Source organism: Pteronotus mesoamericanus, unplaced genomic scaffold (genome assembly GCF_021234165.1).
Source record: "Pteronotus mesoamericanus isolate MK-2021 breed Mesoamerican mustached bat unplaced genomic scaffold, CSHL_Meso_final contig_52, whole genome shotgun sequence".
In the NCBI taxonomy this organism is placed as follows: domain Eukaryota; kingdom Metazoa; phylum Chordata; class Mammalia; order Chiroptera; family Mormoopidae; genus Pteronotus; species Pteronotus mesoamericanus.
The window spans coordinates 7,546,092-7,573,321 of NW_026555189.1; the positions used below are offsets into that span (position 1 = coordinate 7,546,092).

A 27,230-nucleotide genomic window follows, 5' to 3' on the forward strand; every position below is an offset into this window, starting at 1 on the left:
AGCAGATCTTGCAGCAGGGGGCGTGTGTCCTCAGTTGTGAGGAGTTTGGGTGACTTGAGCGTAGTGACGAAGGTGGAGGGGGCGTGCCTGTTTGGGTAGGCGCAGTGCTGCAATTGGAGGAATCGGGAAGGAGGCGGAGCCAGTATTTGGGTCAGCCAATGGTTTACAGCGAAGCGGAGGTGGGGCGTGGCGTGGCAGGGCTCTCCAGTGGGCTGCGTGGGGCTCGCAGAGGCCGGGAACGGGGGTTTGGGTGGTAGGAACGCTCAGTCGTTGGGCCGGGCTGACCCTGGCGGGAGATGGCGGCGCGATGGAGCAGCGAGAACGTGGTGGTCGAGTTCCGAGACTCGCAGGTGAACCGGGGACCAAATGGAGCTTTCTGGGCATGCGCCCTCACGGGTTCCCCTCCCCCACGCTGCCGGGTCAGTCTTGGGGACCGCGGGGCGACCCCTCCCCCGACCCTGGCTCTCAGCTGGCGTTGGGGTAATGGAAAAGAGGGTGGCCTAGATCGGTCAGACCAGAGAGTGTGCGGGGAATCTTGACCGTTGGCGGTTGGGCCAGGCACGAACAGGCTTTCGGGGGGTACGGGGAGAGTGGGGTCTGCCTTGGGACATCGAAACGCAGAGATGGCGCGCGAGTGGGCAGGGGGGTGCTTCCCAAGGCCAGGGTGGTGAGCAAGGGAGTGTTTGCTCTTTGAGGCCGGGGCCACCCTTAGTGACTTTGGGCAAGTCGCAGAACTCCTCTGAGCCTCGGCAATGGGACTTAACCCTGCTTCACAAGATGTTGGGGTGGAGTTGATAGAAAACTGAATGCAAAGTGCCTGTTTCAGTCGCTAAGCTTTAAGTGGTTGCTGATAACTAGAATAGTGGAAAAACCGTGTAGTGAATGAATAGAAGTGTGCGCTGCACGTATCTCCTGGGTTCGAATCCCGGCTTAGTCTCTAGCCTGCTATCACCCTCGGTGCATTAGTTTTTCTCACCTCCGAGAAAGTGTGCATCGTACCTACCTCATAGGATTGGCGTGAGAATTTTGAAGTCATACATTTAGAATGTGTGTCACAGTGACAGGCACGTAGTAAGCCTCAATGAACGTTAGCACTTACTAGAGATTTTCACCATTTTTCTATTTCCTGCGTTTCATATGCTGTGCTGCCATTTTTCTGCATTTTCTTTTTCTAATTCATGAAGAACCACGCAAGATAAGTACATGCTATCCCTTTTTTCCAAACAAGGAAGCTGATCCTGGTTTGGCTGATCCTGTGACTTGACCAAGGCCTCCCATTATGTGGCCCCATTGGGATATGAACTCAGGCAGGCATCTGGCCCCAGGACTCTTGTTGGCCTCATTACACTACTGTGCTTCCTACTGTATGAGCCTATCATACAGTTGTTCCTCAATACATGTAATACCCACCCACCCCTTCCCTAGCACCTAGGACGGTGTCTGTGTTATTTTCTTTTTCTTTTTTTCTTTTTTCAAATTATAAGAGAACACTTATTTAAAAAGTTACAGAGGTGGTAGAAGTGAGCCAGCTGGGCTGTGTGGGCTCAGGAAACAAGTTATAGAAGCAAGAGAAGGGCCCTTGGAACTTAGGAGAGGGAAAGGCGAAGGTAACAGGCCTTGGGGAAGAAGAGTAGGAAGGAAAGGTGCAGGCCTGCTCCTGAGAGGAGAGCATGCTGGGTGATTCTCTTTTTATTGAACTAATGTTTCTGGAATATCTTTTGTGTGTCAGACTTTCTACTCATTTATTCAACAAGGATTTATTGAGCTCTTTTGCAAGGTGCACACTGTGTTGATACTCAGGTGATTTATTCTGAAGGGAAATCTGTATTACAACAAGGTAATGGGGTTTCCTCTTTCTAAAACCCCATCCCATTTTTGCCATGAAGACAGTATGTGGTTGAGCCACGGACAAGTTTGCCCTATGGTGCTCTCTGCTACGTAGTTCCCATGGAGAACTTGGACAGCAGCGTTCTGATTGAAGGATCCTGAAGCCCTTTGCGCTGTCAGCATGGTGTCTCTGGGAGGCCAGCTCTCCCTAGGGAGGTGCCAGACTCCTAAGGAAAAAGAACCATATTCCAGTTATCCTTGTTAATTGCTTTCACTGGGGACTAAGAAAAAAAATCATATATGGTACCTCTGAGCCTGCTAATTTGGAAGCTACTAATCTGTAAACCCTTTAATTCTCATAGAAATCCAGGCAGTCTCCCCTTACTTCTCGATAGAAATGTAATTGAAGAAACCTGCAGAGAAGGTGCTGATACATATTTTAGGATGCTATGAAGTAGTGTCAAATAAGTAAACCAAAACAGCAGTTGCCAAAGTCAAGAGGACAAAGTAAATTGGGTAATTTATCTTCCTTGTGGGAGTTTCTGTTCTTTCTGATTTTTCTATTCATTTGGAAGGGTACATCTTAGCAGGAATTAGCCTGGTTTTGTGGTTGAATTTGGTGCTAATTAAGAGGGGTTAGGACCCATTTTATTAACTATTTCATTAACAGAAACAAAAAGTTGAAACTCTTAATATTGCCTTTCTGAAAAGAACGGCCAAACAATAAACTTTTCAAACACCCTGCTTCTTTTAAAAATCATTTAAGAAAATTTAAGCTTTTAGGTTTTTCAGTGAAAAACCCCAGCCTGAAATGTGAAACTCTTTTTCTTAACAGCTTATTCAAGCATCATTCACTTTATAAAACAATACCTTGTAATAATGAAAAACCTGTGCTGTTTGGCAACTATTCTGAAGTCATCCCTGGAATCAATGAATGTTAACACTGTAAGAAAATGTAGAGATAATTTTCTAGGGCAACACCATCCAGTAGAATTTTCTGTGATAACAGATGTGGCCACTGAACACTTGAAATGGGACTAGTGCAACCGAGATTTATTGTTTTATTTTTATTTTTTTTCTGATTGTGTATGAAAGGAAATTTGACTTTAGAATCTTCATTTTTAAAAAGAAGTTTATTTATTTATTTTTAGAGAGGGGAAGGGAGGGAGGGAGGGAGAGAAACATCAGTACGTGGTTGCCTCTTGCACACCCCCTACTGGGGACCTGACCTGCAATCCAAGCATGTGCCCTGACTGGGAATCGAACCAGCGACTCTTTGGTTCTCAGGCCAGCGCTCAATCCATTGAGTCACACCAACCAGGGTGTATTTTAAACTAAATTTTAATGAACTGCCATTTAAATAACCAGTTGTGGCTATTGTCTATGGTATTTGAAAGTATGGTAGAGATTGAACAGTTTGAACTCTCAAAGAGAGGTAAGGTGGCAGAATGTGCAGTTAACAGATCTTTTTGGTTTGCAGATCGGTGCTCAGTCCACTGAGCCACGCCAGCCAGGGCTTGTTAACAGGTCTCTATCTCAACAATAAGTGCAAAAATACTACAGGATATGAGTATTGTGATGACAATAGGAATGATTCATAGCAACTCTGCTGAATGTCTCTACCTTGGCACCTGTGACAACTCTATACATCCAAAGTAGCTGGACATGCTCTGGGACTTGTCTCTCTGCACCCCAGCTTTTTGCCCCCTTCCAATACATCTTCCACATAGCCAGAATAATTTTTTTAAAAATCCAGGTTAATTGAGGTATAATTAATGTACAATAAAATTTACCTTTTTACGTGCATAATTTGTTGAGTTTTGACAAATGTATGTAGTCCTGTAGTTACCACAATTAAAATACAGAACATTTTCATTACTCTAAAAATCTCCCTTGTGCCCCTGTGTAGCCAACCTCCTTCCCTTACTTCCATCCCCTGGCAGCCTGCTGATGTGATTTCTGTAACAAATGGAACATACGGTGTGTCACCTTTTGAGTCTGGCTTCTTTTACTTAACCTAGTGCTTTTGAGAGTCATTCATGTTGTTGAATGTATCTGTTAATCCATTGCTTTTTACTGCCCCATAGTATTCCAGTGTATATATAGACCACAATTTGTGGTTCCATTCACCTGTTTATGGGCATTTAGGTAGTTTTTGGCAATTATGATTAAAGCTGTGAAAATCAAGGTGATTTTCTTTTCTGTTTTTTTTTTTTTAATTTATTTTTTCTTCAAGGTGATTTTTTAAAACATAAATTTCTTCGTATCTCTTCTTTGATGAAAATCCTTCAGTGGCTTCCTGTTGTACCTAAAATAGAATATAAGTTCCTTCTTTTGGATTCTTTTGTGTGCTGGTCCCTGCCTCTGTCTCAGATCACACCTTGCACCACTTTCCTCTCACTCACCATTTGTTTATTTTCATATTTGTCCCCTACTATAGTGTACATTCCCTGAGGGTGGAGACTGGTTGACTACCATAACCTTAGTGCCTAGAATAGTGTTTGGTATACAACAACGCTCAAAAAATGTTTGTTGAATGAATAAATTTTAAAACTCAATTAAATGGAAAGCCCTGGCTGGGTAGCTCAGTGGTCACAGTGCCATCCTGGCATGCCAAGGTTATGGGTTTGATCCCTGGTCAGGGCACATACGAGAAGTAACAAATGAATGCATAAATACGTGGAACAATAAATGGATGTTTCTCTCCCTCTCCCTCCTCCCTTTCTCCTTTCCCCTTTCCCCTCTCTCTCTAAAATAAAATTTAAAATTTTTTTAAGAAAATATTTTATTTATTTATTTTTAGAGAGAGGGGAAGGGAGGGAAAAAAAGAGGGAGAGAAACATCAGTGTGTGGTTGCCTCTTGCGTGCCCCCAGCTGGGGACCTGGCTGACAACCCAGACATGTGCCCCGACTGGGAATTGAACCAGCAGTCCTTTGGTTCACAGGATGACACTCAGTCTACTGAGCCACACCATCCAGGGCTTAAATTTTTATTTTAGAATAGTTTTAGGTTTATAGAAAAATTGGAAACAGTACATAGAGTTTCCATATACCTGTACCCTTATTAGTAGCATCTTACACTAGTATGCTATCTTTTCTGCAATTAATCAATATTGATATATTATTATTATCCAAAATCCATACTTTACTTAGCACTCCTTAGTTTTTACCTAATGTCCTTTTTCTGTTCTGGGAATCCATCCAGAATACCACATCGTATTTAGTGGTCATGTTTCCTCTGACTCCACTTGGCTGGGATAATTTCTCAGACTTTCTTTGTCTTTAATGACCTTGACAGTCTGTAGAATGTCCCTCAGTTGGGTTTTGTCTTATGTTTTTCTCATGATTGGACTGGGATTATGGTTTTTTTTGGAGGAATACCCCAGAGTTTACAAGTGCCATTCTCGTCACATAATATCAAGAGTACACACTGTGAACATGTCACTGTTGGTGTGACTTGGTCACCTGGCCGAGGTAGTGCTTGTCAGGTTTCCCTACTGTAACCATATTCTTTTTGCCCTTTGTCTGTGTGATAGAGTAGCCCCCCCCCCCATTTTACTTTATACGGTTTCAGTTATCTGCCGTCAAGAGTGGTCCAAAATTAATAGAGAATTCCAGAAATAAACAATAGGTAAGTTTTAAATTTGGTGCCTTTCTGTGTACCATGTTTAAATTTTGCGCTGCCCCCTCCATCGTGCCTGGAGTGTGAATCATTCCTTGTTCACTGTATTCATGCTGCATACGCTACCTGCCTGTTAGTCACTTAGTAGCCCTCTTGTTACCAGACTGTGGAGGTATCACAGGGCCTGTATTCAGGTAACCCTTACAGTAGCCTAATGCTAGGTCATTAACCTACCTTCATGTCATCATGTAGGCATTATTTCATATCATCACAAAAAAGAAGGTGAGTATAATACAATAAGCTATTTTGTGAGAGAGAGACCACATTCATGTAACTTTGATGAGAGTATATTGTTATAATTGTTCTATTTTATTATTAGTCTTGTCATCTCTTACTGTGCCTAATTTAGAAATTAATTTTTTTGTCATCGGTATGCATGTATAAGAAAAAGCATAGTACATAGAGGGTTTGTACTCTCCATGGTTTCAGGCATCCACTGGGGATCTTGAACATATCCCTATGGATCAGGGGGAACTGCTTTACTCTTTGGAAAATGCTCTCTGTATACAGCCTATACGTAAAGAGACGGGAGTTATTCTCCCTCATTTATTTATTTATTGAATTTTTTGTTTATATCAGTATGAATTCATAGATATTTATTTTATACTTTGGATTATAATCCCATTATTTTCTTGCCCAAATTATTCTAGCCTTCACCACTGGAAGCTCTTCTGGGTGGTTCTTTGGCATACCCCCTTTTTCTTTTAAATTTAAAAATAGTTTCTGGCACTGTAAGATGCTCAACTCTCATTCTGTATGTTTCCTGCCCCAGTCCTTAAATTAACCATTTCTTCAAGGAGCTTTGGTTTTTTTGGTTGGTGAAGTATATTAGAAACCAAGATCTGGTGCTAGATGTGCTCATTGCTATTGGGGTGTCCTTGTAGGCCCCCTCAACTGACAAAGCAAGAAATATATATACGTGTACAAACCCATGTATATACATATATCTAAATATTTCTGTACATAGCCAACTTTATCTGCATTTAGCTGAACATCAGTTTATACTTATATTTTTAACTCTCCTCCATTTCACATGGGTCGTTGTGGCCTCCACCCTTTGCTTATCATTAACCTCCCGCTCTAACAGAGACCTGGCTCCTGCCACCTTCCATCCATTTGCTTAAATGTGGTTTCAGAATTGTTAAGCTGTGCCCTTGAAGGAAGCTAGTTTATCAGCTAGTCTATAGTGCTAATATACAGTTTCTTTTCCCTGTGGTCTTACAAATTCTACTAAGATTTTCACAGTTTTTTAAGCAAACTTTCTCACTTCTTCATATTGTGGTCTAGTCTTTGCAAGGCATTTTTAAATATTTAAAAATGTTTTTCCTTAAAAATTATTTATTATGTATCAGTGATGTTGTACCATGGAAAGAAAAACAATAAAATGTGCCCTCCACACACCTTGAGGAATAGGCCACTTTAGTTATTTTGAAGCCTGAAATAACTAATACTCCAGAATATGTCCCTCTCTTACTGCCCTTTAGAGGCAATGACTGTCCTGAATTTTGGATTAATTATTTCTTTGCTTTTTAAAGTAGTTTTATCACACATACATGTAAATGTAAGTAATACTTTGTTTTATTTTGCTAGTTCTTGACCATTATTTAAACGGTGTCATATGATATGAATTCTGTGACTTCTTTTTTTTTTTCCCCTACATTATTTTTGAAGTTCATCCATGTTGACTGACGTGCCTGTGGTTTACTAAATTTGCTATGAAGTACTATTCCCCAGCTGTGCCACAGTCAATTTATCCCTCTGTCATGGGACATTTGGTTGTTTACAATTTTTTGATTTTGTAGATGATGATATATATCCATGGTATTTACATAGGAGTAGAATTGCTGGGCTTTAGGATGTGCATATTTTTCAGCCGTATTAGCAAAGGCTAAGTTGTTTTGATTGAGATTTTATATTCCCAGTAGCAGTGCTTAAAAAATTCCTGTTGGGCCATATCCTCATCAGTACTTGGGATTATCAGATATTTAAATTTCTCATCTTTTCAGCAGTTCTTTATTGAGAATCTATAGTATAATAGATACTGTGGGTATAGCAGTGCTGTGGCCTGAATATTTGTATCCCTCCACAAATCATATGTTGAAACCTAAAACCCAAGGTTTTGGATTAGGAGGTGGGGCCTTTGGGGGTGATTAAGTCCTGAGGGTGAAGCACCTATGAATGGGATTTGTGCCCTTTGCGCAGAGAAAGCTCCCTTTCCCTTCTACCCTATGAGGTTACAGCTGGGCTTGGAAGAGAGTCCTCACCAGACACCAACTCAGCCAGCACCTTGATCTTGGACTTCCCAATCTCCACAAATGTGAGAGATAAATTTCTGTAGTTTATAAACCATCAAGTCCATGGTATTTTGCTATAGCAGCCTGAAAGGATTAAGATAAGCCATGCACAAAACAGACAAAAATTCCTGTCCACATCAAGCTCTTGTCCTTACATCTAACAGATTTCCACCAATCTAGTGCATATGAAATGGTTTATCATATTTGGGTTTAATTTGTATTTCCCTGGTACTGATGAAGATCAGTATCTTTTCATATGTTTAATTGGCAATTTGATTCTTCTATGAAATGCCAGTTTATGTCTTTTGGCTTTTTACAATGTTTTAATTTTTATTAAAAAAATTTATTTTTTGATCTTTTTTTCTTTTTTAGAGAGTGATCGAAAATGTTTTTTAGAGAGGGGGAGAATAAGTAAAACAACGATTCGTTCTACTTATTTATGCATTCATTTGTTCATTCTTATATGTGTCCTGACTGGAGATTGAACCTGCTTGGTGTATCAGGACAACGCTCTAACCAACTGAGCTTCCTGGCCAGGGCTTAAATATGAGATTTGGATGAGAACTAGAAGGGGGTAGAAGTATCCACTCTAGAGAACTAGTGATACCTGCTGGCTGGGGACTGCCTTGGCCATGGCAAGAGGAAGACCCAATGGTGACTGACTACCTACCTGTCCTCTCCAACTTGATCTGGCTTTGCTCACAGAACTGAATCTGTTTTCTCTCTCACAGGCCACTGCAATGTCTGTGGACTGTCTGGGGCAGCATGCAGTGCTTTCTGGGTAAGTGAGCTTGCTATTTGTCTGCCATGACTTCCAGGAACAAATAGCAAATTAAGAGGTTTCTGGGAAATTGAAAAACACTCATATATTTAAGGGTTATGGTCATAGAGTTGAGCTCTGCTACCCTCGTGACCTCAGGGATACTTTTAGGGATTATTTGCAGTTATTTTTGTCTCTGCCCTAATAAGTAAGCAATACAATTCCTTTGAAATTTTAGTAACTGGTAGTTTGGTCTTGAAATTGCAGTTTTCTCTTTACTGCCCAGACTCTTTAGAAGGGTGCCAGCTGGTACAGTTTAACAGGTAGTCACTAAGATAGAAGGGATCCCGGTTCTCGTTTGGCACTGCCATTAATTACGATCCCTTGGACATTTCATTTGGCCTCGCTAGGCTTGCTTTTCTCAAGAAGGAATTTGATTTCATCATGAGTAAATTGAACTACTTAATTTCTGTAGTGTCTTCTTGCTCAAAAATTGTGAGATTCTGACAATTAAGGACCATCCCTGAATTTGCTAATTTTCCTAACATTGTGCCAGTGTGGTAACAGTGAATGGACAGAGTCCCCTCTCCTTTTATAGTGCTCTGGATTAATACCCCTACCTCTCAACGCATCTGTATTTTAGTGAACTTTGTTGTTTATGAATGCATTTATAAACCAATGAAGTATTTTCTGTTAACCTCATTATTTTATTTTGAAATCATGTTTTAATTTACCTTAAAAAAAAGCACGTAGCAAACATTTCAATAATTCAGAAGAATATGCAATGAAAAAAAGTTTCCCTCTTCCCTCTGACTCCCCTCCCAGGGACAATTAACGCTACCATTTTCTTGTGTCACATTGGGTGCATAGGTAAGGAGAAAGTGGTATGTCTCTTTTCTGCCCCCTCCCTACTCCCGTAAATAACATTTAAAAAAAAATCCTCACCTGAGGACATTCTTGTTGATTTTGGAGAGAGGGGAAGGGAGGGAGAGAGATAGGGAGAGCAATGTCGATGTGAGAGAGAAACATTGATGAGAGAGAGAAGCATCAATTGGTTGCCTGTCAAACATGCCCTTACAGGGACCAAACCCACAACCTAGGATGTGCCCTGACTGGGAAATGAACCCATGACCTTTCAGTTTATGGGACGACACTGCAGCCAACTGAGTCACACTGGCCAGGGCCTTATTCACTTTTTTAAAAAGAGCTTTTTTGAGCTATAATTCACATACCATACAATTCACTCATTCAAAGTGTACAATTCAGTGGTATGTTATATTAATTTCCTACTCAGTTTTTAAGCTTTTTAAAAAAATTTAGTTTAAAAAGTCAAGAAACATTACAAGGCTTATACTGTCAGACAGTAGAGTCTAGCCTTGCCTTTTCACCACTCCTGATCCTACTCACCAGAAGCAACTCCTGGAGACATTTTTAGCTGTTTTTTTAACATTGCCTCCAGTTTTCCAAATAGTATACATTTCCTATTATATCTCAATTAATCTATTGTAGACATTACAAATTGACTTATTACAACAGAAGATGAAGATTTAACATGTGTGTGTGTGTATGTATGTATGTGTGTGTGTGTACACACACACACACACACACACACACACACACCCCTGCCCTTCCCCCCTTCTAATATAGTCATGTAACAACTGGTGGGTTGAAAATTATTTGGGGTTCCTTATCTAAGTTATTGCTGAGAGGTTTTATGCCATTCTGATTCTGGACTCTATATGTGATCTGTTTTTTTTCCTCTTTGGAAGCTTTCAAATCTTGTCTTTGCCTCTAGTATTATCTTTATCTCTAGTGGGTGTGAAATTTTCACTGTGATGACTTTTGTGTATGGCTTTTTACATTCATGTGTGGACATTTACAGGGCCCCCCCCTTTTTTATTGCTTATTTTATCTAAACCATAGAATCATAACCTACGCCCTGCCTGGTGTGGCTCAGTGGATTGAGTACCAGCTTGAGAACCACAAGGCTGCTGGTTCAATTCCCAGTCATGGCACATGCCTGGGTTGTGGGCCAGGTCCCCATCTGGGGATGTGTGAGAAGCAACTGATCAATATTTCTCTTTCACATCAATGTTTCTCTCCCTCTCTTCCCCTCCCTTACCCTCTCTCTAATAAACAAAATCTTTAAAAAAAAAGGAATCATAACATATACTTGGCATCAGTCTTTGTATACTCAGATGCTCTGGACTATCTGTCTCTCAAATGTTAGACTTCTCAACATTCACTAATGTGGATGTAGCATTCTAGGAGAGAATGAGGTTATGTAAATGGAATTGTGCAGGTGTTCCTGTTATGATGTGTACAACCATATTATTTTTCAACATGATCATGAAGTTCACCATTTCATTTTCTTTCTTTCCTTTTTTAAAAATTTATTTTAGAGAGAGAGAGAGAAAGTGGGAGGAGAGAGAGAGAGAAGAAAATATCAATTTGTTGCTGTACTTATTTAAGCATTCATTGGCTGTTTCTTGTATGTGTCCTGCCAGGATAGTGAACCCTCAACCATGGTGTATTGGGATGATGCTCTAACCAACTGAGCTACCCAGCCAGGGCCTCTGTTTCTTATATGGAACTTTAAAATATGTGTAGTAAAGTGGATACTTAAGTGAAAAGCTCAAATAAGTCTACAAATATGTACACCCATGTGATCAACATTCCAAGTAAGATAGAAAACCATTTTTAGCACCTTGGAATGCCTTTTCAATCTGCAAATCTGTGCATTTTAGTTTGAATAAGTTTTTCTGCATTATGTCTTCAATATTTCCCCCCATTATTTCCTCTTCCCATTCTTTCTGGAGCTACTATTAGTTGAATATCCTGTGTGGATTCTCTTTTGGTCTTTTTGTTTTGCATTCTGGGAGTTTTCTTTAACTTTAACTTCCAACCTTTCTATCAGATTTCTCTATTTCTCTATTTACTTTCCAAGAGCTCTTTCTTGGTCTTTATTCTTTACATTGTCCTCTTTTACCTCTCTGAGAATGTTAATTCTAGGTTTTTTTCTTTCCTCTGAGCTACCTGCCTTTCCTTTTTCTTTCTTTTGATTGTGTTGGTCTTTGTCTCCGAGGGTTCCCCTGGTGACTGATGCTCTGGGCTCTGGGCTGTTAGTATTAGAGAATATTGGAATCTGTTCATGTGGGTGGAGGTGGTGGGGTTCACTGTAGGGAGATCACGTGGGAACCAGGCCCTTTTGTTGGGGGTACCTTAATTGTCATTACCTCTGAGGTTTTGTTGTTGTTTGTTTGTTTGCTTCTTCTTGGACTGGTCATTTCCTTCTGAGAGGAATCCTGTCACTAGTCACCAAAGACTACAGGCTAAGCACCATGAGTGCTGAGTAGGGGGAGAGGCCTCCACGTTCTGTCGAGAGCACAGCCCCTATCACTTGCTTTCTGCTGGGCCTCTTGGCCCAGGCCTGGGCTCCTCTGAAGCAATTTCTCTAAAGCACATCACCTACCCTCTATGTGGGAGGAGGAGAGGTGGCGAAGCCGTGCTGGAGGTGCCTTAAACGCCTCTCCGTAGTTCTTTCAGACAGTTCTCCTTGTTTGGTTGTGTTCGGCTTTCGGTTCCCTTTCCCGCAGCCGGGAGCTCCAGCGCCTGAGCAGCCCTGGCACTGTGAGCCTCCGGGCCTCTCACGCACCGCCCTGCAGCCACCTGGGCGTTCGCGTCTTTGCTCTAGATCAGTTACCACCTGTCCATCTGCTTTTCATTTCCTCTCTCATTTCTTTGTCGTTGTGGGTTTCTGTCTTTTATGTTCTTACTCTGATTTAGTGGGTCTTAAGAGGGGAATGAAGATAAACGCATATGTTCAATCGGGCATGTTTTTCCTCAAGTGCCCATTTTCTTTTTTGTATTTGCTCTAGAATGTCCCTGAGCTCCCCTGTTGACACACACCCCTATGTTTGACTCTTAGCCTTTTTGCACTTTTCGTTCTAATGGCAAGATGCCAGCCAGCCAGGGTTTCGAGGTCTTTGTTCTGCAGCATCTTTTAGAAGCTTCAGAAGTTAAATGAATTCGTGTCTTACCTATGCATTTGTTCTTCTCCCTTCATCATCCCTCCCAGGGTTTCTGCTAGGGTTTCCCATGCCATTTTAACTTTTCATTTCCTATCTTTTCTGAGCAGTAACTATTAATCTTTTTCTTCATTTTTGAGCTTACCTATCTTCACTGATATCCAGGGGCTTAGATTGCTCTCTAATAATGAATCCGTAGCTGATGGCAGCTGAGATGTTAATTCACACACCAAGGATTTTTTCTTTTTATTTATTTATTTATTTATTATAAAGATTTTATTTATTTATATTTAAGGAGAGGGGAAAGGAGGGAGAAAGAGAGGGAAAGACACATCAATGTGTGGTTACCTTTCGTGCACCCTCTACCGGGGACCTGGCCTACAACCCAGGCATGTGCCCTGACTGGGAATCAAACTGGCAACCCCTTGGTTCACAGGCCAGCACTCAATCTACTGAGCCACACCAGCTAGGGCTTTTTTCTTTTTTTTTTAATTATATTTTATTGATTATGTTATTACAATTGTCTTGATTTTTTCCCCTTTGCCCTCACCCCCGCACCCAGCAACCCCCACTCCCTCAGGCAGTCCCCCGACCATTGTTCTTGTCCATGGGTCATGCATATAGGTTCTCTGGCTACTCCATTTCCTGTACTGTACTTTATATCCCTATGGCTATTCTTTAACTACCTCTTCATACTTCTTAATCCCCTCACCTCTTCACCCTTTTCCCCACACCCCCCTACCATCTGGCAACCATCAAAACGCTTTCTGTATCCATGATTCTGTCTCTGTTCTTCTTCTTTGCTTAGTTTGTGTTTTAGATTTCAGTTGTTGATACATTTGTAGTTTTTGCTATTTTATTGTTCATTGTTTTGATCTTTTTCTTTACAAAGTCCCTTTAACATGTAATATACTAATGATTTGGTGATAATAAACTCCTTTAGGTTTTTTTCTTGTCCAGCAAACTCTTTATCTGCCCTTCAATTCTAAATGATAGCTTTGCTGGTAATCTTGGCTGTAAGTACCCGCTTTTCATGACTTTAAATACTTCTTGCTGTCCCTTCTAGCCTGAAAAGTTTCTTTTGAGAAATCAGCTGACAGTCTTATGAAACGCCCCTGTAGGTAACTAACTTCTTTTCTCTTGCTGCTTTTAAGAGTCTTTATCTTTGACTGTTAGCATTTTAATTATTATGTATATTGGAGTGGGTGTCTTTTCATCCATCTTGTTTGGGATTCTCTGTGCTTGCTGAACTTGCATGTCTATTTCCTTCACCAAATTAGGGAATTTTTCTTTCATTATGTTTTCAAATAGATTTCCAATGTCTTGCTCTTTTTCATCTCCTTCTGGCACCCCTATGATGAGAATGTCTGAATGCTTAAAGTTGTCCCAGAGGCTGCTTATACTATCCTAATTTTTTTGGATTCTTTTTTCTTCATGTTCTGATTGGTTGTTTTTTGCTTCCTTATGTTCTATATCATTGATTTGATACTAGGCTTCATCCACTCTACTGTTGTTTCCGTGTAAATTGTCCTTTATTTCAATTAAGTGTATCCTTCATTTCTGACCGGATCTTTTTTATGCTGTTGAGGTCCTCACTAAGTCCTTGAGCATCCTTATAACCAGTGTTTTGAACTCTGCATCTGATAAATTGCTTATCTCCATTTCGTTATTCCCTTTTATTGGAGTTTTGATCCATTCTTTCATTTGGGCCATGTTTCTTTGTCTCCTCATTTTGGCAGCCTACCTGTGTTTGTTTCTATGTGTTTGTTTCTATGTATTAGTTAGAGCTGCTTTGACTCTCTGTCTTGGTAACTTGGCCTAATGTAGCAGGTGTCTGGTAGGGTCTAGTGGCACAGCCACCCTATCATACAAGCTGGGTACTTCAGGTGTGCCCTTCATGTGGGCTGAGCCTACGCTCTTGTACTTGAGCCTAGGTTGCTGTTGGCAGATCAATGGGAGGGATTTACCCAGGCCAGTCAGCTGCAAGGTTTTGCTGTTACCACTTACTACCAACCTCCTCCCACTGTGGAGTATCAGCTGTGCGGGGACAGGGTGGTGGTGCTCCAGCTGCCCACTGGGTGCGCAGGCTTTGGTGTTTTGCAGGTGATGTAGGCCAAGGTGAGCCCCCATCTTTGTTTTGCCTGGGGCCTCAATGCCTGAGCTATAAAGCAATCTGAGATGGCTGCTACTTGTGCTGGGCTTAGAGATTCCCAGGCGAAGCCAAGCTGTGAGTCTAGGCTGGCTGCTGCTAGTGCTGGGCCTGGGGCTGACTGAGGCCAGCTGTTTCTTGTTTGAGAGAATTTAGGAAGTTGTGAAGCATGAGCCAAAACCAGCCATTCATGTGGAAAAGCATCTTTGATGGGCCTGTAAGTTGGGTGGGGCAGCATCTCTGGGGATCTCCAAGGTGGGTCAAACAATGTTAGGTTGTTGGAGTCTCAGATATGTCATCAGCTTGCTGGCCATGTGGGTTGGTGGGGGTTTGGAAAAGGGACAGTAGCCTCTGCTTGCCCTGATACCAGACACTTAAGTTTCTCACTGTATATAACTGCTGCCTTTTAAGCTGCTATCCCAGTGCTGGAGCTCAGAAGGAGTGAGCCTGGGTAGGTGAGTCCATATGTGGGCTCTTCAAGAGGAACTGCTTGGGGCTCCATCAGTTTCTTCCACTGACTCAATCCCCACTGGTTTTTGCAGCCAGAAGTTGTGGGACTTATCTTCCTGGCACTGGAACCCTGGTCTGGGGCTGGGACTCCTTTGTCCTGAGATATTCCTCCCAAATTTTTATCCACCACACATGGGTGAGGGACCAGCCATTTTTGTGTCTGCTGGTCTCCTACCAGTCTCAGTGGGTGTGGTCTCTTTAATTCTGTAAGGTGTCAGACTTTCATTCAAATCGATTTATGATGGTTCTGAGTGATGGTTCTGAGTATTCTACATTTTAGTTGTAATTTTGATGTGGTTGTGCAAAGAGGCGAGTCATGTCTGCCTTTGCCACCATCTTGACTAGAAGTCCATGGATTTTTTTTTTTCATTAAAAAAAAAGAAAAAAACAAAGCGAACACAGGATATTCCTGTTTTTGGTTCCTTTATATTAATTGATAACCTTGAACATTATTGACACTTAATATGGTTTTTCCTTATTGCTGTTTTTTCAGATTGTAGGAGAAAGTTTGTTTAGAAAGGTACAGGGGTAGTAGAGGTGAGCCAGCTGGCTGCATAGGCTCAGGAAACAAGTTACGGAAGCAAAAGAAGGGCCCCTGGAGTGTAGGAGACAGAAAGGCGCAGGTAACACACCTAGGGGAAGAGGAGGGGCTGGGAAAGTCACGGCGCGCTCCCCAGAGGGAGAACATTCTTTTTTTGTTTATTACTTTCCCTCCTGATAGACTTCATTTAGCTTCCTTTTCAGGTTGACGATTTGCAAGGGAATTTGAGATTTTCTACAGGATATTTGGTTAAGTGATAAGTGATGTGTTTAACTTAACAGTTATTGGTTGAATGCGAAGCACTCTGCCTAGTGATTCTGGTCATACAAAGATATTCGAGACTTAGTCTGTACTCCAAACAATCGGTTGGGTCAGGACAAGAGCCTTAACATTGGTAGATCTGCTACATACATAAGCGCTGCAGCCAAAGCGCAAGCCATGTCCTGGGAGTAATGTGGAAGCAGCTGCTGTCCTGGCTGGGGGATTGGGAAGGGATGAGGGAAGGGCAAAGATGGAGCTGAGTGCAGTGGGAAGAGGTCAGATGCTCCTGGATGTGGCAAGGGAGACGTCGGCCAGAGGTGGGCTCTCACAGGGGCGGGGCTACTGCTTGTCCTACGGCCACCTTGAGTTACTCTTGTTACCCGCATGCCGTTCAGAGGAGATAAATGGTCAAATATATCTGGGGGGTTTTTGAGCACTGCTTGCAAATCATATGTAATTGTAAATGTGCTTTCTATCCTTACGCTAATGCTGTTATAATGGCATCATGTTGATGTTGTCCTCCTAGCCGCCGGTTCCTGTACATCGTTAATCTAGACGCCCCTTTCGAAGGTCACCGCAAGATCTCTCGCCAGAGCAAATGGGACATTGGAGCTGTGCAGTGGAACCCTCATGACAGCTTTGCGCACTACTTTGCAGCTTCGGTGAGTTTATTTATGGAGTAAGAAAAAGGCTTTTAAATGTGTGATCTGGGGCTGAAAAGTACATGACCTACGTGGAGAAGAGAATGTAACCCTCATTTCTCAGTGGAAAAGAGGTGTGGCTGGTTCTAAAAGGAAGATATGCAGACAAAAAAAGTATATGAAAAGGTTTTCCTGGTACCATGGGTGTCAGACCTTGTGTTTCTAGGAACTTAATCCAGATTTTGCAAGGAAAGCGGGTAGATGCCTCCAATTCTCTGTGTGATGAGAACCTGTTTTCAGGAGCAGCAGTGTAACCAGCCAGCGGCTCTGAAACCCGTCCTGCGCGGGCCCTGGTGAGCCCGCTGTGGTTGCCCCTCATTGCTTTCAGAGGGATCATATGATGCCATACACCCTTCGCCTCAGAGCAAGAGGTTCTTTCTTGATTGGGATGCATTAGATTGGTTAGCCCCCTGAAATTTTATGTACCTGTTTATATATAAGTTTTTTCCAGGGAAAAGATGCATACATTTTATTAGGTTTTTCTAAGGAACCCCATGACTGAAAAAAGACTCTGGTATCTTTCCTCTATTAGTATTCTGTTCTCCTAGGACACTTAGGGATCTCAGCCTTTGGCTCCTTTTATGCTGGGCCAGAAGGACAGTACTTAAAGGAACACTTCTTATTGTCCAGGGGATGTGACCATTCTCAGTACTGCCTGGGTCTTTTATCAGAAACGACTGTGAGAAGAAAACGTCTGAGAAGAGAAAGAGAGTGACATTGTTAGCTTTAGAGGGATCCAAAAGCTGCTCTTCCCCATCATTTCCAAAATAAGAATATGGCTATCTGACTTGAACCCTAGACACGTGTTAGGAAGGATGCTCTTTTTGTTGGCTTATACCTTGAGGCCCTTTGGCTCCCTGCTCACCCTCAGTCCCTGGTCATTTGGTCCAGGATTTCTCAGTCTTGGCACTATTGACCCGTGAGGCCAGGTAATTCTGTGTGGCGGGGGCTGTCCTGTGAACTGCAGGAGATTTAGCAGTATCCACCTCATTGTGACAACCCAGAATGTCTCTAGACGTTGTCAAAGGTCTTGGGGAAGCAAAATCTCCCCCAGTGGAGAAACACTGGTGTGGGCTGACCCCCTGGTACGTGGTCCAGTGGTTTAACTGCGTTTGTTTAGGAGTGGCAAGGAATGGTGAGGAAGACAGCCCCCTTCTTTTTTCTTTAAAGACAATCATTTCAAAGTGAAAATTCAGTGTCCTTTACTTCATTCACAGTGTTGTACAACCACCACCTCTATCTTGCTTACAAATATCCGTTGTCCCATAGTAAAATCCCTTACTATTAAGCAGTTTCTCTCCATTCCTACTTCCTCACAGACTCTGGCAACCACCAGTCTGTGTTCTGTCTTTATGGATTTATCTGTTTTGGATAGTTCATATAAACAGAATCATATAATATATGACCTTTAGTGTCTGGCTTCTTCATCCATGTGGTATCAGTACTTCACTCTTTTTTATGGCTGAACAATTTTCCATTTTTATGGAGAGACTACATTTTTTTTATCCATTCATCTACTGATGGACTCTTGGGCTGACTTTTGTGAGTAGTCTGATATGAACATGTGTGCACACGTACTTTTTTTGAGTACCTATTTTCAGTTCTTTTCGGTATATACCTAGAAGCAGAATTGCAGGGTCATATGATAAAGATGTTTAATTTTTTGAGGACCCATGAGACTGGTTGTTATAGTGACTGAACTGTTTATAGTCCCACCAGCAATGCACAAGGTTCCAATTTTTCCGCATTGTCACCAAAATTTGCTATTCGCTGTTTTATTTTTTTAAATTAAATTATAGCTGTCCTCATGGGTGTAAAGTGATACCTCACTGTGGTTTCGATTTGCATTTCCCTCATAACTAATGATGTTGAGCATGTTTTCGTGCACCTGTCGGCCATCTGCATATCTTTTATTTTCTCCCCTCCTGCATATCTAGCTATCTATCTATAGCTATAGCTATATATTTATACATATATATATCTATATATATATTTTAAGAAATGTCTATTCTCGCCTTTTGCCCATTTTTGCATAGGGTTGTTTATCTTTTTGGCTTTTGAGTTATAATAGTTTTTTATATGCTTTTGATACTAGACACTCATCAGATATATGAATATTTTCTCTAGTTCTGCAGATTATTTTCATTTTCTCTATAGTGTCTTTTGATACGTATTTAATTTTAATGAAGTTCAGTTTACTGTCTCACTTATATGAGACATGGATGATGATGTGTAGTGTATAGTGTGGTGGGAAAGAGCAGAGGAGTTTGCTAGGGTGCCTAGTTCAGAGGCTGGCACTAGCAGACCCTTTGGAAATGTTATAAATGAGGGAAATTTCTTATTTTGAACTTTTTTTTAGAAGATTTTATTTATTTATTTATGGAGAGGGGAAGGGAGAAGAACCATTGATGTGCCAGAGAAACATCTATGAGTTGCCTCTCACACTCCAACTGGGGACCTGGCCCACAATCCAGGCATGTGCTGTCACTTCGAATCGAACCTGTGACCTTTCAGTTCTCAGGCCAGCATTCAATCCACTGAGCCACACCAGCCAGGTCTGGAAGCTATTTTGAATCCTAACCTTTTCAGGGGAATCTTACTGATTTAGAATTGGAATCAGGCATTTCAGGATAAAAATCTCAAAACGTTATACATTCATCTGACTCTGAGCTAACATGAAAGTTAGTTATATACCTATCAGTTCAGAAATTATTAAACGGACTGTCTATTAGTAACCTTTATTCCCTGTCAGTGTGTTTCATAAACTCATGGTAGTAAAGGAGTCTTTGCTGATTTATATTTTTAAGTGAAATGTAGTTTGATCAAAGCCTTTTTCTCTCTCTTTCTTCCTACTGTACATTTTGTTTCTTCTGGCCCCTTTTCTCTGTGACCTTCTGCTTAAGTCTTTAAGACATTTGATATAGGCCTGATTGAAGGAGTCTTGTGTAATTCTGCTTTCTAGGACACCCCTTTGGTGGTGTTTCTGTTTCCTTCTTTGTGCCTCTGTGTTTTTAAAGTATGGTAGATCGACTTTAGACACTTGATAATAGGAAGAGTGAGCTAAAAAAAATCTGGTGTGAGAGAGATGTGTGTGACCTTCAGAATGGAGAGCAGGCTCCTCCCGTGGTCTGGGGACATCTCCATTACCTGTAACTCACACACTCAGTCTGTAAGATCTTTGCCCTGTAAGTTGGTTTGTACGTGGCTTCCCTTTCTTGGCCTTCAGCAGATTGGGGTGAGAGCATATATTCTGAGGTACCACCAGCTACCTTCTTTTCCTTGTTTCTTTTCAGAGTAACCAACGGGTCGACCTCTATAAGTGGAAAGATGGCAGTGGGGAAGTTGGCACAACCTTACAAGGCCATACGCGTGTGATCAGGTAGGCAGGAGCCCTCCACAGCTCCCTGGTCTGCCTTGCTTTGCCACAGTCCTTTGGGGAGTGAAATGAAAACGTCCACCTCCTCCCACAGCTTGACTCTCTGTGTTTTCTTGGCCCTGGGTGGCTGACAGGTCGTTAGCTTGTAACGAGGTGATGGCTTTCACCGCGAAGAACAACTGGTATTTAGGAACCAGCATCCTTGGAGTGTTAACTCTGATCCCAGAAAATACTTAGACAGGTACAGAGTAAGGGTTAGGGCCGATTCTTGCCACAGGAGGGAGAAATGATGCCACAGAAATTATACCAGCAGAATCCCTCTGGTCACACCCGGCGGTGCCTGGGGCAGAGACATCAGGGAGCAGCCTTCTGCTTTTTTCTCTGCAGCTGTGAGTCACCACACGGGGCTCCTGAGTCTCCGTCCGTTACCCAGCTACGTGGTTGCCTTTTGTGCGTGGCCTTCCAGTTGGCTTCTGGAGTGTACCCTGGGTGCCTGTTTCTGGGTGGGGAAAACTTGTTCCGGGAAGGAGCAGCAGGGGGTACAGGGGTGGTAAAGGTGGGGACGGGGTTGTAAGAGGTGATGGGAAAGGCTAGACCACCTGCCTGGGCTAACTGGTTGTGGAGTAACCGCCTTTCTAGGAATGAAGGCACGAGTAGGGGACCAGAGGCCTACTTGCCCTGCTTGAAAGTGATGTGGCAACGTGTCAGTTTGCCACCGCCCTAAGAGGTGTTGGGTTTACTCAGCGTACCTGTGGCTGAGTATGATTTAGAAAGTGAAAAGTCAAGAATTTTCCTTTGTTTCGTCTGTACAATTTGTGCCTGTGTGCATGCGTGTGTGTGTGTATGTATGTGTGTGTGTATTTTAAATAGAAACGCTCCACTTCTTTTTCGGGAGCACGTGTACTATAGTTGGAGATGACAAGGGGAAGGAGCTGAAAGTTTCTTTCGGAGCTCAGTTAAGTCTTGTTCATTCCCAAAGAACTTTGGAGATTCCCAGCCAGAACATGTTAAGAAGCCATTAACAGTGACTTTCTGAAGCCACTAGAGACTAAATCTGCTAGTGTTTTGGAACCAGACTCTGAATTTTTTTCTCTTCATTGTTCTGTTTATTTCTGTGTTCCCAGCGACTTGGACTGGGCAGTGTTTGAACCAGATCTCCTGGTTACCAGCTCCGTGGACACCTACATCTACATTTGGGATATCAAGTAAGAACAGTTAAGAGGCATAACTACATGGTTGTGGCACGATTTGGTACCTTCATTATAGAGATCAGGTGTCGTAGTTTGGTGTCCTCTAAATGCAGACCTTGAAACAAGGATGCTTTGCAGATACATTATTTAGGAGGTGAAAGAAATGCCTTTGGGGGTGGAGAAGAGACAGGATGGGGAAGGCCACAAGTCGAGGTCGCATTGTTCACACGAACTAGTGTGAACAGGTGGGACTTAGTCTTACTGGGGACTGCTAGGAGCCAATGTAAAGCTTCCACCTCAGAGATGTCCCACCCTGAGGGCTAACAATGGGGGTGCTATTCACTGTTATTGGTTGTCCCCAAGGGCTTTAAATCTCTGGCACGTCAGTCCTGTCACAGTGGTTTGCAAAATGGGCTTAACAGTGTGGGCTTCGGCAGCCAGGGAGATTCCTTTGGCAAAGAACATTAGCGCTGGCATTTCAAAGTCAGGCTGGAGTTTACTGAAGTGGCAGGTGGCGGTGCGGGGGTGGTGATGGGCTCAGACGCACATCTGCCGCAGCAGGCAGTGCTACGAGGCACATCTGCGCAGCTCTTTACTTGCTTGGTGAGGCTTCACTTCCCCGTCTGTTAGAGGGGCTGAGAGCCACCTGGCGGGGTTACTGTTCATGGGGTGAAGAGCGCCAGCCCAGGGCCTAGCACCTTGTAGATTCTCTTTTTTTAATTTTAATTTAAATTTTTTACATTTTTATTGTATTTTTTCCATTACCATGTATTCCCCCATACCCTCTTTTACCTCCACCTACCCCTCCCCCACGATCACCACCCTATTGTCCATGCCCATGAATTCTTTCTCTTTTTTTAAATTTTTGCTTGATTCCTCCACCCCGCCACCCTCCGCCCAGAGCTGTCAGCCTCCTCTCTGTGAGTCTCTTGTAAATTCTTAGTAAACATCTACTCCCCTCTCTCTCTGTAGAGCAAATTTCCCTTTACCATAGCAGTTAAGACGTGACTAACTAGAGGGTATCGTCTGTAGAGTCACCCAGACAGGACACTTTTGCCCCTCACAAGGCTGCTCTGCTCCCAAATGGCAATGGTTTTGTGATATTTTACACTGAAAGGTGGACTATAGGTAGAAGACAAGGCACATGTTGAGGTATGACAAGTGTGACAGATGAGTGAAAGTAAGGGTGTGTATAGCTGACTTTGCCTGCATTCCGTGAAGATTTGAACAGCACCAGAGGGAGGAGAGGAGCCCAGAATCCAGGGAAGTGGAAGAGAGAAACTTTTAAAGAAAGAGAACCCCCAGGGAGCTGTGGGGCAAGGTTAGGTAGGGTGTTCCTTTCTCTAACCTTGAAACAGTTGTTTCCATAACTTGAAGATTAAAAGACACCGAACTGAGATTCCTTTTCAGTTTTTCTAAATAGTAAGTATAAGCTGCAGGTTTGCCTTGTTTGGCCCTCCCAGCCCGACGGTGCTGCCCAATTTTGTCATTTTCCATTTGTAGGGAGAGCCTCTCCAAAAGTCTCCTGTGGTATCCAGGAGTAGGCTTTATTTATTTAAAGATTTTATTTATTTATTTTTAGAGAGGGGAGTAGGGAGGGAGAAAGAGAGGGAGAGAAACATCGATCGGTTACTTCCCATATCCCTCTAACGGGAGACCTGGCCCGCAACCCAGGCATGTGCCTGACCAGGAATCGAACCAGCGACCCTTTGTTTCCCAGGCCAGCACTCAGTCCACTGAGCCACACCAGCCAGGGCCAGGAACAGGTTTGTTTTTTTTTCTTGCACACATGTGCGTGCGTGCGTGTGTGCGTGCGTGTGTGTGTGTGTGTTGTGGTTATAAAACAAAATTTACCACCTTCAGCATTTTGAAGTGTACAATCAATAGTGTTAAGTATGTTCACATTGTAGTGCAGCAGGTCTCCAGAACTTTTTCATCGTACAAAGCTAAAACATGGTACTCATTAAACAACAGCTTCCCGTTTCTTGCTTCCCCAGTCCCTGGCAACCACCATTCTACTTTCTGTCTCTATGAATTTGACTACTCTAGGGACCTCATATAAATGGAATCAGACAATATTTGTCCTTTGTGACTGACTTTTTTGACTTAGCTTAATGTCCTCAAGGTTCATCCATGTTGCATCCTGTGACAGGATTTCCTTCCTTTTTAAGGCCTAATGCTATTCCATTGTATGGTAACAGTTCTGTTTATCCAGTTACCAGCCAATGGACAGTTGGGTTGCTTCTGCCTTTTGGCTATTGTGAACATCAGAGTGGTTTTTGATTCCACCTTTGAAATGCTGTTGGGAAGCTTCTTGCAGAGTTATGCCTCCATGACTGCCTCCTTGTTCCATTCAGAGAAATGACATCAGGAAGGTATTTTGGCTTTTTCTGCTCTGACATTGGGGTCACCCAAGCTGTGCTGAATCATGTAATTTGTTTTCTGTGGATACAGCTGTATGATTTGAAATTCATACTTGGCCTCAATTGAAGTGACTGACAAAGTTCATCTCTTGGAGAGAGACAAGCTTCTTTTTTCCCTCTCTTCATCCCTCCCTCCCTCCCTCCCTTCCTCTTCTTTCTATATATGTATGTATGTATGTATGTATGTATGTATGTATGTATTCGTCACCTAAGGACATTTTTCCATTGCTTTTAGAGAGGGAGAAGGGGAAAGGAGAGAGAGAAACATTGATGTGAGAGAGAAATATTGATGTGAGAGAGAAACATTGATTGGTTGCCTTTTCATACGCACCCCCATGGGGGATTGAATCTGCAACCTGGGTATATGCCCTGACCAGGAATCGAACCCATGAGCTTTCGGTCCACGGGACTGTGCTCCAGAGCAGAAGAGAAGCTTCTCTTTATGCTCTTTTTAAGGCCCTCACATTCCCACTGAACTCCAGGTCCCTACTGAAAGTAAAGTGCAGAGGGCGAAAGCATCCAGTGGATGGTAGCATATGAATTGGGCATTTGACTTCTGACTTTTATATTTCAGAGACACAAGGAAACCTACCATTGCACTGTCTGCTGTAGGTGAGTGTTTACTCCCCGGCTTGTCTTTATTCTATCCCTCCATCCCTGCTCTCACACTGACTGCCCTGTGCCCCACGGTTCATTGTGGCTCAGTGACATCGTAAACCCCATATTGCACGCGGCTTGCTTCAGGCTGCTCTTAGAAGTTAGAGTCAGGACTGTTGAGTTGTGATCAGGACCTTATTTCACAATGCTAAGGCAAGAATCAAATTGATTTGTTTTTAAACTTTTTATTGGGAAAATTTCAAATGCATATAAAAATAGAAAATGAAGTACCTTGTGTTCATAATCGAGCATCAACAGCTGTCAACATACCACCCATCTTGTTTCATCTGGGTCCCCACCCACTGTCCCACCTCTCACCCTGTCCTCTCGGGAATTGTTTTGAAGCAAATCTCAGGTATCCTATTATTTTATCAACCAATATTTTAGAAAGTATTTTTTTTGCAAGAGAAGAATTCTTTAACAAAATACTATTAACATACCTAAAAATATTAACAGTAGCTCTTTATCATCATATATATTTAAGCAGTATTCAGATTTCCCCAATAGTCTGTCTCTCTCTCTCTTTTTTTACAGTTACTTCAATCAGGATCCAAGTAAAGTCTATACTTGGAAGTGGTTGATATATGCCTCATCTTTTTTAATTGGGTAGGGTTCTTCTCCCTCTCTTTTTTTCTTTTCCTGCAGTTTATTTATTTGAAGAAACCAGGTTACTTGTTCTGTGGCTTCCCCACAATCTAAATGGTGCTGAGTGTGTGTGCACAGTGTCATTTATATGGATGCACTGAGTCTTTGAAATTACTTTCTGATATGCCTGTTTTCACTGCTCAGTTGGGGTGGACTGTGGTTGGGATTCTGCACTGGGGCTGTTGTGGAGTGTTCGCCCCAGTTCCTGAGAGTCAAACTTTGGTGTAGAACTGACATACCTCACTCACAGTGATGGAGCCCAATCATCAGTATTATATTTTGGCATCCTTGATAAAAACATATATTATCTGTCTCTTAAATCCTGCTTGCTCCTTTGTATCTTCTTGTTACATTTGCTATTTACTCCAAAATGATTACGTGATTCTTCTCTTTCCACCTGTATCTCCACACCGCCTCATCTAAGGCCGGATTATCTGTTCTGCAAGGTTAGGGACCATGTCTGTCTGCTTCAGTTCTATACACCAAGGTCTGCATGACCTGAAGGGATGCTCTGTAAATGGAATCAAGCACCTGTGCCTCTGTGCTAAGGGTTAACAATTCTGTTGATCTGGTGCCCCTTTCACCACGCTGCCCCCGCCACTTGTAGGCACTTACAATCTCAGGCGTAGACTAGTCCACACACATGGTCTCAGAAGACATGCAACTGAATAAAAATATAAATGGCCTGTAAATGCTTCAACTACATTCCTCTAACTTTGTAATTTCCACTTAATAAATTTCTAAGTTAGATGGTCATAGAGGAACTGTAAAAACAAATAGTCCTGTTTTTCAGCCTACTTGTTCAAATTGCCTTCTTTTCTGTTAAAAGTCCTTTTGAAAAATAGAAGTGGGAGACTTCCTTCATTTTGTACCTAAATGAGGTTTTCCAGTGGTGGTAAATCTGCTCCGGGAGAAAGGAGGCGCCTGAGAGGCTTGCGGATGTTTATTAGCAGCCGCATCTAACGTTGCCTGAGAGGTACAGCCCTGGAGACTGCTGCTCCCCAGCTCTGGCCCCCAACGCCCTGGAAGCACGCTGTTCACACCTGCAGAGTGGGGAGTCAGTAAGAACACGTCCGTGTGTGCTCCAGAGAGTTGGCTGTGCCTGAGCACCCTTACAGTCTGGGACCGCTGATGGGCCCTGGTGTCACGATCTTAGTGGAGCAGGTTGAATTAGGGGGCTCCCAGAATCTCTGGGAGGCTTCCTGGTCTGACAGATCCCCCACTGGGAAAAGTATTTCCTTGGAATTTTTTTTTTAATCTTTACCCGAGGATATGTTTATTGATTTTGGAGAGAAAGGAAAGGAGAGAGAGAGAGTGTGAGGCATTGGTCAGTTGCTTCCCATATACACACTACCTGGGGATCAAACCTGCAGCCTAGGTATGTGCCTGACCTGGGATCAAACCTGCAACCTTTTGGTTCCAACCAACTGAACCACTTGGCTAGGGCTTTTATTGGATCTTTTCAAGTAACTGTCACAAGGAGATCAAGCAGACTCTTCTTACTCATCCTCTAGCTGATACTGCTTTCTTACAAAAAAACAAAACAAGACCTCGGTCTACTAAGTAATACACTCCCTTTCTTCATTTTAAGGGGTCTCCACCACTTATTCTTACATGACTTATGATGCCCTGTGTCTCAAGGAAAAACACAACAAAAAAAAAACAAAAACAAATACCTTCACCAGAAGTAAGGAAAGATAACTCCTGGACCTCAACTCCACTTCCTGTTTGCGTCTAAGTCTTTATCTGTCATGCTGTCCAGACTTCTTGAATCAGGTTGCTCTGCAAAGCCCAGATCTGCTGTGGTGTCCCCAATAATAAACACCCACCCAAAGGGAGAGGTGTCAAAGCAGAAATATCATGTATTATCTGAGCCAGAATAACAAAAGGTAGGGAGGACCATTGTTTGGCTCTGGTTTAACTTAACCTGATTATTTCTAAGAGTCAGCTGTAATTGCTGTCATGTCCCAGTTTTCCGCATTTCTCAACCTCTCCTGTCATCTTACAATGTGCCTCCTCTCTTAAGTAGTAGCTCTTCTGTCATTGTTTGTATTTGCAGTGTGGGAAAGGCCTGCGTCCAACAGTGCCTGGGTATTCCCTTTCTCTGATTGAATGCAGGGCCAGTGGCCATGGGTGGGAAGGGCGTGGGGGGCGCACATAGCCCTCTCTGAGGGCAGAGTTGGGCA

At 42.6% G+C, this 27,230-nt stretch overlaps 1 protein-coding gene across 5 annotated transcripts in view; it reads left to right on the forward strand.

The window, feature by feature from the left end:
* Positions 1–233: 233 nt before the first annotated feature.
* The window catches only part of WDR59 (WD repeat domain 59), a 71,948-nt gene continuing 44,951 nt past the window's right edge, over positions 234–27,230 (forward strand). For all 5 annotated transcript variants that reach the window (XR_008529610.1, XM_054579187.1, XM_054579184.1 and 2 more), the window contains exons 1-6: positions 234–350; positions 8,535–8,584; positions 16,579–16,714; positions 20,047–20,132; positions 21,254–21,334; positions 24,317–24,354. Coding sequence is in view for 4 of the 5 variants with exons in the window: in XM_054579187.1 (XP_054435162.1) it covers positions 297–350; positions 8,535–8,584; positions 16,579–16,714; positions 20,047–20,132; positions 21,254–21,334; positions 24,317–24,354 (445 nt within the window). In the remaining variant the exon portion in view is untranslated. The remainder of the gene's footprint in view (positions 351–8,534; positions 8,585–16,578; positions 16,715–20,046; positions 20,133–21,253; positions 21,335–24,316; positions 24,355–27,230) is intronic.